The sequence below is a fragment of the Echinops telfairi genome, unplaced genomic scaffold (genome assembly GCF_000313985.2).
Source record: "Echinops telfairi isolate 266 unplaced genomic scaffold, ASM31398v2 ScPeMD7_3533;HRSCAF=4204_0, whole genome shotgun sequence".
Lineage (NCBI taxonomy): Eukaryota > Metazoa > Chordata > Mammalia > Afrosoricida > Tenrecidae > Echinops > Echinops telfairi.
In genome coordinates, this window is record NW_022107431.1 from 86,011,531 (window position 1) to 86,025,319 (window position 13,789).

Here is a 13,789-nt window from a genome sequence, read left to right on the forward strand (position 1 = left end):
ATTTTTGGCTATTGGGAATAATGCTGTGATGAATATGGATGTGTACGCACGTTTATGTCATAGTTCTTATTTCTTTAGGATCTATACCTAGTAGTGGGATTGCTACGTCACATGAAATTTCATTTTCTAGTTAAAAAAAAAATCCCATTTCCTATTTCCCACAGCAGTGTATGAGGATCCCAGGCTCTGACACCCTCATGCAGGTTGGGTGTTTTCTGGTTTTTCTTTTTTTTCAAACTTTGCTCTCAATCCTGGAGTGGGATGATATCTCATTGTTGTTTTGAATTGCATCTCTCTGATGGCTAATGATCATGAGCATTTCTTCATGTTTGTTGGCTGCCTGCATGTCTTCTCTGGTGAAGGGTCTAGTCATATTCTGGCCCATTTTAAAATTGGATTAAAAAACATGTTGGTGTTTTATATGCATTTTAGAAATTAGTCCCTTGTCTGATACGTTGTTGCCAAAATTTATTTCACAATCTGTAGTCTGTTTCTGTTTGCGTTTTAGAAAAACTTGGCTGTAGGATCTCTTTTAAAGTACATAAATGATCAATTAAAAAATACTTTTATTGGGAGCTCTTACATCTCATCACAATCCATACATTCCTCTAATGTGTCAAGCACACATGCCGAAATGATCAATATTTTAGGAGGTCTAAGTCATCTAATTTGTCTTCTACTGTTTGTGCGTTTTTAATACATCTGATAGTGTATTTATGCCAGGTGTCAAGTCTCTAAGAAGCCCTGGTAGCATAGTGGGTTATGTTTCGGGCTGCTAACTGCGTAGTTAGCAGTTTGGATCCAGTTTCTTTGTGAGAGAAAGGTGAGACTTTCTCCTCTTGTACGGATTTATAACCTTAGAAACCCACAGGAGTAATTCTCTGCCCTACAGGGTTTCCTACAGACTGAGAATCAGTGTGATGTCAGTGAGGGTTTTTTTTTTTTTTTTTGTATTAGGGCTCCTATTTCTTTGGTACTGGGCTTCAAATTTTTGTAGAGTGTTGTATTAGTCTAGGTATTTTGGAGAAACAAATCCACAGCAACTCACGTATAAGAGAGAGTTTTATGCAAAGAAAATGTGCATCATGAAAACATCCCAACCCAATGCTGCCCAAGCCCACAAGTCCAACATTAACCCATTAACCCAACACCAGTCCACAAAGTCCTTCACCTCACAAAACAGAGGCAATAATGCCGACTGCAGGAGGAAAGCTGAGTCAGTGAACGTGTAAGCATCTCAGCACTGGCAGGGGTCTCCACATGGCTGCTCCAGCACCCAGGGCTGCATCGGGATAGATCCATGCGGCTTCTCCTTGGGGATGTCTTGTAGGAAATCCATCTTGCAAGCTGAAGCAGGGAACTGCTAAGGCAGCTGCACCCGATGCAACCATCACAAAACAAGAGACCCGAGAACTAGAAAGGCGAGGCTTCACCACCCATTTACCCCTCCGCCTTTCAACCAGCCCCACATGTGATTATCAGCCAGGCTGGCACAATTAACTAACTCAAGTGTTTTTTGAAGTGCAGGCTTTGAATTTTGGTGATGTCAAATTATTCTTTTGAAGAGTGTGATTCTGAAATTCTATGTGAAACGATTGCTTAGCTCCAAAATCATGAGGAATTTTTGTTTTATACTTTTATGAATATGCAGTAGTCTGATTACATTTCTTGTTTTTTGTTGAGTTGGTGAATGATTGATTTATTGTGTATTTTTGCCAAAATTGAAAAAAAACCCCACATGAATAACAACGAGTACAGAGAAAAAGAAAAGGTTCTAAAATTGATTGTGATAAAGAATGTACAACTCTTCTTGACACGGTCAAACCGTCGAACTGCATGATATGTGGATGAACAAAACTTTTCAAAAAAAGAAGAAGAAAGGAACCAGCTTCTAGGAGTGAGAACTGATTACCCCAATGGCAGAACTTCTAACAAAGATATATGTATGCTCCAGGGAGCAGCCCAATTATCACAGTTATTTGGTTAGTCTTTGGCTGAAGTCACAGGGAGATGGGCTAGGGAAGGGAATTGGTTTCTATTGGATAACTGAGTGCAAAGGTTTACAATGATATATATATATATATAAAAGTAAAAGAGAAAGATCCTCAATGAGATGGACTGACTCAATAATTGCATCTATGGTTTCAAACAGAAACCCTTGTGAGGATGACAGAGGGCTAGGCAACAGTTTGTTCTGTTGTAAGCAAATTGATAGCATCTACAATTAAAAAACAAACTGTTTTATTGGCACATAATCCACATATCATACAACTCCACAGTTTAATCATATCAAGAAGAGCTGTACAATCATCACCACAATAAATTTTAGAACTTTTAAAAAGTTTTATTTACATTTCCTGTTTATGTAATTTTCTATTTCCCTTGAAATAGTTTCTTTCTTCCTTTACTTTTGCTTGCTTATAAACCATACACACTACTTCTTCTTCTCTGTACATTTAAGCACACTAGCAATCAATTAATTCAGTCACCCACAGTAGTTAATATTCTCCTGCTGTAAGGGTTTATTGTCTCTCCTAACAGTCATTGTGAGGATTTGCCTTATCTTTTTCTTTCTGTGCTAAATCCCTCATTTTCCCAGATGTTGTGTCTTCTCTTTCTTGGTTTCCACCTTTTATAGAGAGAGCTCCTCTTTCAATCGATTCCTGAGAAAGAATGCATGGTAACAACACAACCACATGTTTGGAGACCTTTTGTGTCTTATGAAATGTTGCAGTAGATTCATATCTAGCAGGTAACTCTAGATTAGAAATAATTTCTCCACAGACTTTTGATTTCCAATGTTAAGAAGTTTAACATCAATCTGATGTTTTATCCTTCTTTTGTCTGTAATCTCCTCTCTACTTCTGGTACTTAAGAATTTCTCTTAGCCCTCAGTGCTCTTTAATGATAATTACTTGGGTGAGGGTCTTTCTTTATCTAGTGTGAAAGCAAACATTCAAACACTAAGACAAATATTCGATCTCAATCATATTGTTTAAAAAAAATTAAATGTATTAGCTTATACAGTAATGTATTGGACATTAGAGTGCCAGCTTTTACTTGAGTAATATATTTTGAAGATTTGTCTATGTCAGTACAGAAAGATTTACAGCACTTTTGTTTATTTTTCCCCACTCTTTTTAAAAAATCATTTTATTGGGAGCTCGTACAACTCTTATCACAACCCATACATACACTCATTGTGTCAATCACATTTGTACATTTGTTGCCATCATCATTCTCAAAACATTTGCTTTCTACCTGAGCCCTTGGTATCAGCTCATTTTTTTCCTAAAGAGCTTTTCATAGGTATACTTTACACAAATGGCACAACTCGTAAGTGCACAGTTGTTTAAGTTTTTGCATATACATGATGTTAAATAAAAAAGTATTGTTACTAAGGTTCCAGTTCAGACATGCCAGAGTTTATTCCTAAGGAAATAAATTAGTAATGAACACTAATGACTGAAGGCCAGATAAACTGTGGGATGACATCAAGAACATCACACATAAAGAATGCAAAGGGTCATTAAAAAGAAAAGACAAAATGGATGTCAGAAGGGACTTTGAGATTTACTCTTGAACATATAATAGTTAAACTGAATGGGAAATGATGAAATAAAAGAGTTTAACAGAAGATTTTGAAGGGTGGTCTGAGAAGACAAGGTAGTCTAATGAAAAGTACAAAGGCCTAGAGTTAGAAAACATGCTCAGTATTTGTCAAGCTGAAAGAACTGAAGACAGGAGCTCCTGGCCAGGAAGGGATGGTACACCTAGGTGGTTGTTACACCTGGATTGGCCAATGGGGTTGACCAGTATTGTCGACCACGCCTCACAAGGGACCCTGAAAAGCCAGAGGTTTTGCAGCATGGCCGGGCTGTGGTCCTGGAATGGCCAGGCTGTCCCATGCACTTGTGCTGCTTCTATTCTCTATAAATTCACTTGGGTCACCAAAAAACAAAAACAAAAAAAGAACTGAAGACAAAGTTCAAGCCTTGAATTGCAATGATAAAGGATTCTAGGTGCAAACTATTGCATAATGTTGAAGCATCAAAGAAGACAGGCTGCTCTTTCTGTCTTGGTGCATGCTTGTTACAGCCTTTAAACCATGAGAGCTAAGAGGAGGAAGCGAATGGGCAGACTGAAGCCCCAAATAGCGAGGCTGGGATGCTGGTACAAGTTGTTGTCTGTATGCCACTGACTAGAATTTCTCTCAATGGATCTAGACCTTCCATTTGCATTCCACCTCTGTGAACACCTGAGAGGCCCGCCTTGCTTATCCCAAATCAGTCCCTTTTATCGTTTGCCCTGGATTTATAACATTCTGGTCCAGTTCTGTGGCTCAATATAACACATGCACAATCTTTTTTCACTGTGCTAACTGTGAAGCATGAACAAATGAACAAACAAACCAAAAGTTGAAAGCAATACAAGGAGTCACTGTACCAAGAATTGGTCAATGTTCAACGACTCTGGAAGGCAGCCTGTGATCAAGAAACGATGGAACTGAAGGAAGAAAACCAAGTTATAATGAAGGCATTGGCATAAAGATCCAGGAATCGTGGAAATAAAAATTGAGAAGCTTCAAGAAGTTGGTAGGTGCTGGAAGTGTTCATTCTTATATAACACACTTCATTTAAATAATCCACAACTGATAAATATTTGTTTCATGTATTTATATTAAGCATGCTGCCAGGGGCGTCCTTGTCACATTAAGTGCTAATTTCCGTCGGTTAGCATTTTAGGAATGGCACTGGGTTAAAGCGGGCTTTCCCTTCACCTTTGATCCTTTGAGTGTAAGGTCCAGGGGAGCCTTTGTTGCCGGAGGACCCCACGCCTCTAGAGGAAAGTGTCTCTACCGTAGCAGAATAATCGGTCTCGCTGTCTTGCCACGTGTTAGCCGGGTCTCTGAGAGCCGCATCACCGCACAGACCAACCGGCACTGCTACTGCCATTTTTGCTTTAATTCCCCTTCCGGAATCGTCGCGCTAGTGACGCCCAGCGCTTCCGGCGCCGCCGCTGGGGCGGGGCCTGGGCCGCTGCGTCGCGGTTTGATGACGCAGAGAGCCCAGCGCTTCCCCACGTGCGCGCCCGCCCGCACGCTCGCTCGCTCGCCCGTGTGTGCCGAGCAGCGGCGGCCGCTTTCCTGGGGCGCCCTCGGTGGCAGTTGGGGCACTGAGCTGTCGGCGGCGTGGCGGCGCAGAGCGGGAGGCTGGGAGCCCTGGAGGACGACCGGCACGGAGACCCGGGGGCCATGGAGCATCTCACGCTGGAGTTGTCCGCGCCGCTGCAACTAATTGCTGCTAAAAACGACAAGAGCCGCAGCGAGCTGAGCAGGTTCCTGGCCAAGCAGGTGGGCTGTGGGAGGAGGAGGAGGAAGTTCCCTCAGACCCCGTGCGGTGCCCCTCGCCTGTAGCTCCTGGTGTGCTGGCTTACGGGGGCGGGGGTGGGGGCGGGGGAAGTAGCGCTGCTTGACCTTCGTGGTCCTCCCCCCGGGACTGGTGGGCAGCAGGGGCGTCCGCGCGGTTTGGGGGCCAGATTGGAAGAAACCTTTTGTTTTTATCGGGGGGGGGGCCTTCTCTTCCCCTTGGTCGTACCCCGTCTTAAGCAGTTCGTAGGCAGCGTATGGGAGACCTCCGTGGCCTTTGCAAAGAAACGGTGTGCTTTTCTGAAATCCAGGTTCAGTCTCTGCCCTTGTGACTTGTGTAGGAGTCTCAGCTTCGGTGATTTAAAAGTATTTTCTTTACTGGCCTCCCAATTCATTCAGTCCATTGACAAGTATTGATTGTGCCGTATGCAGTAGGAATAGATAAATCCGTTACGTTGTCTACCTCCAGGTAATGTAGCATCTATTTTTGGAGACAGTACATCAACACATAAAACTAATGAAGGGCAAAGCAAGACAGCTAGTCATAACTGAATAATAATAACCATAGGAATTATGAGGTACTTGGAGTTTTCGGGGAACTCGCACTTAGGCTGTGTTTTAAGAAGAGCCTTTTTATTCTCCGGTCTGAGTTAGAACGTGTAAGGACTCTTTTCACGTTACATTTTAATTGCTTAGTTTATGGACCCCTTAATCTCCGAGATATCTGTAAGCGTCAGGAGAGTAGAAAAAAATCAATTTTGATGACTCTGGAATCTTTTGTGTTCATAAATGTATTGCTTGCATAGTCATAGCTTATTGATTAAGCAGCAACTTTTAAGCAGTATTTTGAATGAGAAATGGAAGGACTTGCGCAGTTTGGAGCGGCAGGGAAGAATTTTGTTAGGTGACAACTAAGTGAATATGAAAGGCAAAGGTGAAAGTGTGGATGCGACCCTGGTTTTCTGGTCCACTGGACTCCAAAGAGGGGAATGATGAGATCATTGACGTAAATTTAGGGATTTAGAAAGAAAACTTAATTTTGGTGGGCTGGGCACTGGAAGAAGACAGCGTTTTAGATCAGCTGAACTTGCGACAGTTTCCTGAGTTATATATATATTGTCACTAAAGGTATTTTATTTAAGGGGATTTGGAATTTTTCAGGGCTTCCATTGGGTTTATTCTTACTGGACCTGCTGGTGAGATTTGCATTTCCACCCCGGATATATGAGGTGACTTGAAATTTTGTGGAAAAACAGAATGAAAAAATATGGGAATTTTTCCATGAACTTATTGAAGCCCCCTTATAGGCAATCAGATCCTATATCCCCCACCCCCAAGATCCCTTGGGAGGTCTGTAAATATGGATTTGTAAGTATCACTTGGAGATCTTGTTATTTTCAGTGTGAGCGGGAAGGACAAAAATCCAGAATGGACCAGTTGGAAGCTATAGAATTTAAAACAGGTTTTGCGCCCCAAGCTCACCAGGGGAGTTATTTATTCCTAACAATAGTAACATATATGCTTGTGAGGCTGGAACTGTCTTCATTATGTTCTGATTCGTTGTGGAACCTCTTCAGTGAATTACTTGATAATTACTGTCAGTTCTTCTAGAATATTTGGGCTTGATGGGGAAAGAGGAAGTTACTCATTACTTTGCCACCTCTGTTAATTGAAATGCTGAGTTGGGAGAAGAATAGTTCCTCTTCAGGGGTTCTCAGACTATAGAGCGTGTAAGGATCTTGTGAGAAGAAGGTGAGGATTTCTGAAGATGTGGTCCAGCAATCTCCATTTTTGACAATATTTTTAGTGATTCTGATAAGCAGATACCAAGATTCTGGGCTGAGCATTCTTAAGATCGAATGATCTTAAAGAATAATAGAGTTTTTTGAAGAGATTTAAAAAGTTACTTAAAGCTAAGGTAACTTTAGGATAACCTAGAAGACTTTTCCATCTGTGATGACTGAATTTGAGAGGTCTTGAATCCTTTATACTTAAGAAGGCATAGAAAAAGATGCTGACAAATTCTTTGACTATATCCACACTGTACACCTCTTTAGAAATCCCTTCCCTTCTCTCAACCCTACTCACCGCTGAAGATCAGCTTCTGTACTTTTCTGAATCAGTAATCCAGATTGATAGTGGTCTTCAGCGGTAGCTTTTGTGGAGGGAGAAAACAGTGCCTTTCCCACGTGCCTGTTGCTTACTACGTACTGCAGTGAAACCTGTGACAGTCGGGCCTTGATGAGACGGCCTTCCAAGTCTTCGTGCTTTTCTAAATTATTAGTGGGAAATATCTTGATTTTTCTCTTCTGACAGGTTTCCATTTGACATTTTGGGTTCCGTGGGCTTTACTTTAGTAGATATTATAAATACTATCTCATCTTACCTTGAAATGTAGGTTTTAAATGTGGGGGGGGGGCGCACACAAGGATTTGTTTTCAGATATGTTCGCCAACTGAACTTGTCTTTATTCCAGTGTATAACGTTTAATAAAGGCTCTTTGAACTGTTAGTATTGTTTGTCAGGTTTCTTTGGAATTTGATGTTGCTCCAGTTAGATCTGTGCCCTGTGGTTTTATGGTCTAAATTGTAGGCAACACATTGTCTGTCTGAGTTGTTTTTTGGGGGGAGGGGGGAGGTTCAGTTTTCTTGGGTGCTATGAGATAGCTATACAAAGAATTTCAAATGCTAGGAAAGATATATTTCTGTAAAATGAATACATATGTATACATTTTAAGGCAAGCTTACTAGATATAATAATATATAAGCACACAAATAAGGTTTTTTTTCTCACTTATTTTTCCCCAGTTCATACTTTTGTTAGTCATTATAGCAAAGAAACAGTTAACTGTTGGCAGTGTGGCAGATGTAGGTAGGTTAAAATATAATACCTTATAATTTGATCTCCCTTTTGAGCTATTTTTAAATTGTTTGAGTTTTTAATATGCTCTGCTTTTTGATTGAGATTTTTCTATGTTTTGTCTACCCAGTGCTGTTAGTGCACCCCTTCCCCCTTCGGGTTTGCTGCTTGCTTGTTTATTGTATGATTTCTTTTTTATATGTGAAATCCAAGATTGGTAGATCTATTGACAGTAACTGGATTGATAATTGTGTAGGGCATTGGTTCTCAACCTGTGGTCCTGACCCTTTGGGGGTCGAAAGACCCTGACCATTTCACAGGGGTGTCTAAGACCACTGGAAAACACCTGTTTCCAATGGTCTTAGGAACCGAGACACCGCCCCTCTATGGTCTCCAGCCGGGTCCGCCCACCTGCAGATATGCCCACATATGAGTGCCCCAGTGTAAAGACTGTTACCCACGCTGCACCATGCTTCAAGACAAAATTCCATTTATTTGTAACTAGAAACAAATATTTTACAATATATAATTATATATTATTTTAGTGATAAATCACTATGCTTTAATTGTGTTCAATTTGTAACAATTAAAATACATCTTGCATATCAGATATTTACATGATGATTCATAACAGTAGCAAAATTACAGTGATGAGGTAGCAATGAAAATAATTTTATGGTTGTGGGTCACTACCACATGAGGAACTGTATGGAAGGGTCGTGGCATTGGGGCATGACAGGAGTATGGGGGATGTGGGAAGCAAACAAGGAGTACAAGAAGAAAATGTTTTGTTGAAATTGATTGTGGTGATATGGTTGAAAGGTTTAATTGTATGATATGTGAAGTATATGCCAATAAAACTATTAAGATGTTTACAGTCTTGGAAATTAAAAGTAGGAATTCTACTCAGTTCTCTAGGCTTATTGTGAATGCAATCGGTTGGTATCCAGTAGAGCGAACCCCGATAGTTTTATGGTTTAGACACTGGACTGATATTTGCAAGGTTGGTAGTTTGAACCTACTAGCCTTTCCACAGGAGAGGGGCGAGGTTATTTGCTTTTATAAAAATTAGAAGACATGAAAAAAATATATAAATTATCAAGGATTCGTGAGGGAGGTAAAGTGGGAGAGGGAAGGGAAAAATGAGGAGCTGATACCAAGGTCTCAAGAAGAAAGAAAATGTTTTGAAAATGATGCTGGCAACAAATGTACAAATGTGCTTGACACAATGGATGGATGGATGGATTGTGATAAGAACTATATGAGCCCCCAGTGAAATGACTTAAAAAAAATTACAGCCTTGGAAAACTGTATGAGGGTAGTAATTCTACTTCACCCTCTAGTTGGAATTTACTGGACAATGGGCTTGGTATACAATAGGTGTGGAATACATATTCTTACCAAGGACACATGCAGATTTCACTAAGATAGGCTATAAGCTAGGTCATGAAGCAAGTCTCAATTTAAGAAAGTTGAAGTCATACAAATTATATTCTCTGTCTCTAACCACCAACCACCACCAAGTCAGTGCCAACTTAGAGTGATCCTATAGGGCAGGGTAGAACTGCCCCATGAGTTTACAAGACAGTAATTCTTTACAGTCTTAGAAAGCCTTATCTTTCCCTAGTTTATGTCCCAGTGAATATTAAATTAGGGGGGGGGGAAGAATTCCCAAACAAACAAAAAAACACGTGGGCGAATCTCTGAAAATCTGTGCAAAAAGAAGAAAACTTAAGGGAACTCAGACAACATTTTAAACTGACAGATAATAAAAACAGCACATCACAATTTGAGGAATACAGCTAACGTATTTGAAGGGAAATTTATAGCATTAACTTCCTCGGTTAGAAAAGAGTATGTTTGAGGCCATCTAGCTCAGAAGCAACAAAGCCACATGGAAGAAGCACACCAGCCTATGCCCACATATTTTATTGATGATAGCTGGAACAGTCAAGCTATCCATCAGCAAGTAAATGGATGTACAGTGAAATGCTACCCTGATAAATGATCAAATGGAACAAGTTATACATACATGCAGACAACTAAATGACTAATGTCAGAAGCATTGCACTGAGCAAAAGAAGCCTGGCAAAAAAGTATATGCAATTTAATTCTATTTTTATAAAATGCTAGAATCACCCAAACTCCAAACTCACTGCCATTGAGTCAATGGTGACTAGAACTCTAGTATTCTTCCCACCCTTTTTGACTTAACCCTCCTACTTTGGTTTGGTTTTTAGGTGCTTTCTGGATACCCCTTCAGTATGAAACTCCTTAGGGCAAATTTGTAACATAACATTGGGAACTTTAAATTGCTGTCATTGTCCTGAGAAAAGGCTGTGCACTAACAACAAAGCAACAGCTGGGTATGCAATGTTTAGAGTACTGATAGCCTTTACCCCTGCCCTTGTTTCTAGTTTTCTTTTGTAATTGTGTGTTTACTCAATACTGGGGGAAATAGAAAGGTTCAAACCTAAAATATAACTATTAGTTATTCACAACCGAAATCTTAAAATGTTTTTACTGTGGAAGAAAAGTTGAAACTAAATGTCCCAAAATGAAGTATGGGCATTTAATAATTTTACTTACACGTATGATTGAAAATGTTTTATAGTCTAATTGTATATAGTATGCTTTTTGAAATGACAAAAGCAGATATTGAACATAAACTAATTAACCACCTGTCTTCCCTCATAAAAAGAGAGTTGTTCCCTTTATATTTTAGTAAATGGGAGGTAAAATAAAACTAAGAGTGAATGGGGAGAAAAACAAATTCCAGAACAATGCCTTCCTTTAGTTGTTTGACCCTGTAAGCTGTGCAGATTTATACTCGTAGTTGAAGGCGTGGCACACACTTGGCTTTTTCCTATTTGAGCTCAGGCCCTAGAATTCTGTGGTCCGTCTCACCTTGCATACTGAAGTGTGGGTCCTGCTTTGGCTCTTCTGTGTTGGTTAGTGTCTGAAGTCTTGATTGCCCAGTCGTAATTTACTTCCAGTAATTAATTTCTTCTAGCTTCTCCTCGAGAGCAGCGATTTCATATACTCATGGTAACTTTTCAGAATTCCTGGAGAGGTCAGGGCTGGAAGCAGATTATTTTTTCAGGGAAACTGTGTAGTGTTTTACATGGACCCAAAGTGTCTGCCCCTTTACCTCTGGTGGCCTGAGGGATTTTAACAGTTTTTACAATAAATAAAGTGCAAGTCTGTTAGAAAAACAACAAAATCTCCATGCAAACTCATCAGAATGATGTATTTTAATGTTGTTAGGCCTCTCCTCTTCTGCAGGGGGTTAGACAGGTGTGGATTACATACTTTGTTTCACTTTGTCAGGTGTGGACGCCTCAAGACCGGCAGTGCATCCTGAGTACCTTGGCGCAGTTACTCCTGGATAAGGACTGCACAGTGCTGGTGGCTCGCCAACTGCGTCCCCTCCTTTTGGATTTGCTGGAAAGGAATGCTGAAGCCATTAAAGCTGGGGGCCAAGTCAACCATGATCTCCATGAACGGCTCTGTGTGTCCATGAGCAAGCTCATTGGTAACCATCCTGAGGTCCTCCCGTGAGTAGTCATTTTAGTCTTTGTGTTCTCCCTGAGGTGATGACAACTGCTCTATTCCAGGAAGTCAGGAGGAGTCTGAACTGAGGAAGGGCGAGGAAAATACGTACAGTAGGACTTGTCTATTAAAATCATCTCAGCAGAACCCATTTCCTAAGTTAGTTCAGTGAGCTTATAGGTTTCTTCTGAGTCTTGGCCATCTTCTAAGAGCTGGCGGGATGGCCTGGCTCTCATGCTTGTCTTCAAAGATTGTACTCTCTGGTGGGGGGGAGAGGCATGCATATCAGGCAGAATTAGCTGCGTTTTAGCTTAGGCAATTACAGCACTCCTTCAGGTGGATGAGATCTCACCTTTGCTGGAGCAGCTGAAAGGGTGGATTAGAAGAGCTCCTAGTGTCTTCCTCCGTGACCTGGTGGCACATTGGTGAAGCTGCTAACTACAGGGTTGGTGTTTAGACCAATCAGCTGCACTGCTCATGAAAGATGTGGCTCGATTGACAGCTTTGGAAACCCTCTGGGTCAATTCCGGCTCATTGGTAGACCCATAAAGCAGGAGACATGCCTCTTCCAGGGGCCAATGTTGGTTCAGTGGTAGAATTCTCACTCTAAGTGGGGTACTTAGGTTCACGTCCTGGCAAGAACCTAGTATATAGCTATCACACGGCAGTAGTAGAAGCTCGTATGCTGCTGTGCTGCTGAACAGATTTCAGCTTCACTTCCAAATAAGATGGGCTGAGAAGAAAGGGCTGGCGATCTGCTTTTGAAAAGAGACCAGAGAGAACTGTATGAATGGTGCAGGTCTGGGTAGTGTTTCATTCCATGCGGCACAGGGTCTCAATGAGCAGTGGGCCAGTTCCATAGCAGCTAACGGCAATGGTGCCCCATTCAGTGTTCTGTAAAACTACCCAAATCAGTGTGGTAAGGAACTGTGTTAGAACTGGATTCTAACATATGGTCGAGGAAGTGGCATGGGGCCATATCCGGTTTTTTTATGGCTTCAATAGGGAGAAAGCGAATCCTGCTCCACAGGTGCTCAAGGTGGATTCCTATGAGGCAGAGGTCAGACATACGTCCACTCTCCATTCTTTTCTATTCTAATCCACATCACTCTACTCTGTGGGAACCAGCTCCCACAGCCAATAGGGTCCTAAGGAGCAGTTGTGTTATTGAAAGGAATAAATAGACAAAAAGTTTTGGGTGTTCATCTCCTCCAGGAAGTCATAGAGAGTGAGTGAGAGAGAACGAGAGCGCACAAATGTATTTAACAATGTGTTTATGTAGTCTCAGGACATGCAGACCTCATTAATTACTTATGTAACAAGGTGGGCAGGATCTTAACCCTCGAGCTTTGTCTCAGGTGTGGACGCCTCAAGACCGGCAGTGTATCCTGAGTACCTTGGCGCAGTTACTCCTGGATAAGGAGTGAGTCCCTGAGCTCATTGGGAGAGAAACTGAATACTAGCATTGGGAGCAGGCAGAGGGAAGTTAGAGGGGAGTCAACTGCCCCTTGAGCAGAGAGAACAAAAGAAACATGTCTACCCCTACAGACAAAGCTGCCGGCCGCATAGTGATCACCCACGCCCTTGTAAGAGGTGACTGTTACGGGAGGCTATTGTGGGAGGATTCTTAGACGGGAATGACTGGGACTCCTCTCCAACTCACAAATGTGAAGACCTCCTTCCACCCAGAATCCTGGCCTTCCAGGTTTCTTAATCATATGCAAATATGTTAACGTGTTCTTATTTCTCTTGGGAGCTAGAACACGGACTCCATGAACTTTTTGAAGCCCCTTGCATTTTCCTTTTAAATGGCAGTAAAATGTGCTTTGTGTGAAATGGCCAAAAAGAGCAAAAGTGGGAGTCTTTTTTACTTTTCAGTTGAGCAGGCTGCAGATTTTCACTGTATGTTAAATAGCAGTGTCTCATTGTCATGGTCTTGTTTATTTGTCTTCCTCAGGTCAGTAAGTATACTTTAGCTTTCTTAGAAGTATAATCTCTAACCTGGCCCTT

General features: G+C 41.4%; 1 protein-coding gene across 1 annotated transcript in view; it reads left to right on the forward strand.

The window, feature by feature from the left end:
• The first annotated feature begins 5,254 nt into the window (after positions 1 to 5,254).
• MDN1 (midasin AAA ATPase 1) overlaps positions 5,255 to 13,789 on the forward strand; it is a 152,231-nt gene continuing 143,696 nt past the window's right edge. Inside the window, exons 1-2 of the mRNA XM_045294316.1 lie at positions 5,255 to 5,353; positions 11,558 to 11,784. Of these exons, the coding sequence (XP_045150251.1) occupies positions 5,255 to 5,353; positions 11,558 to 11,784 (326 nt within the window). The remainder of the gene's footprint in view (positions 5,354 to 11,557; positions 11,785 to 13,789) is intronic.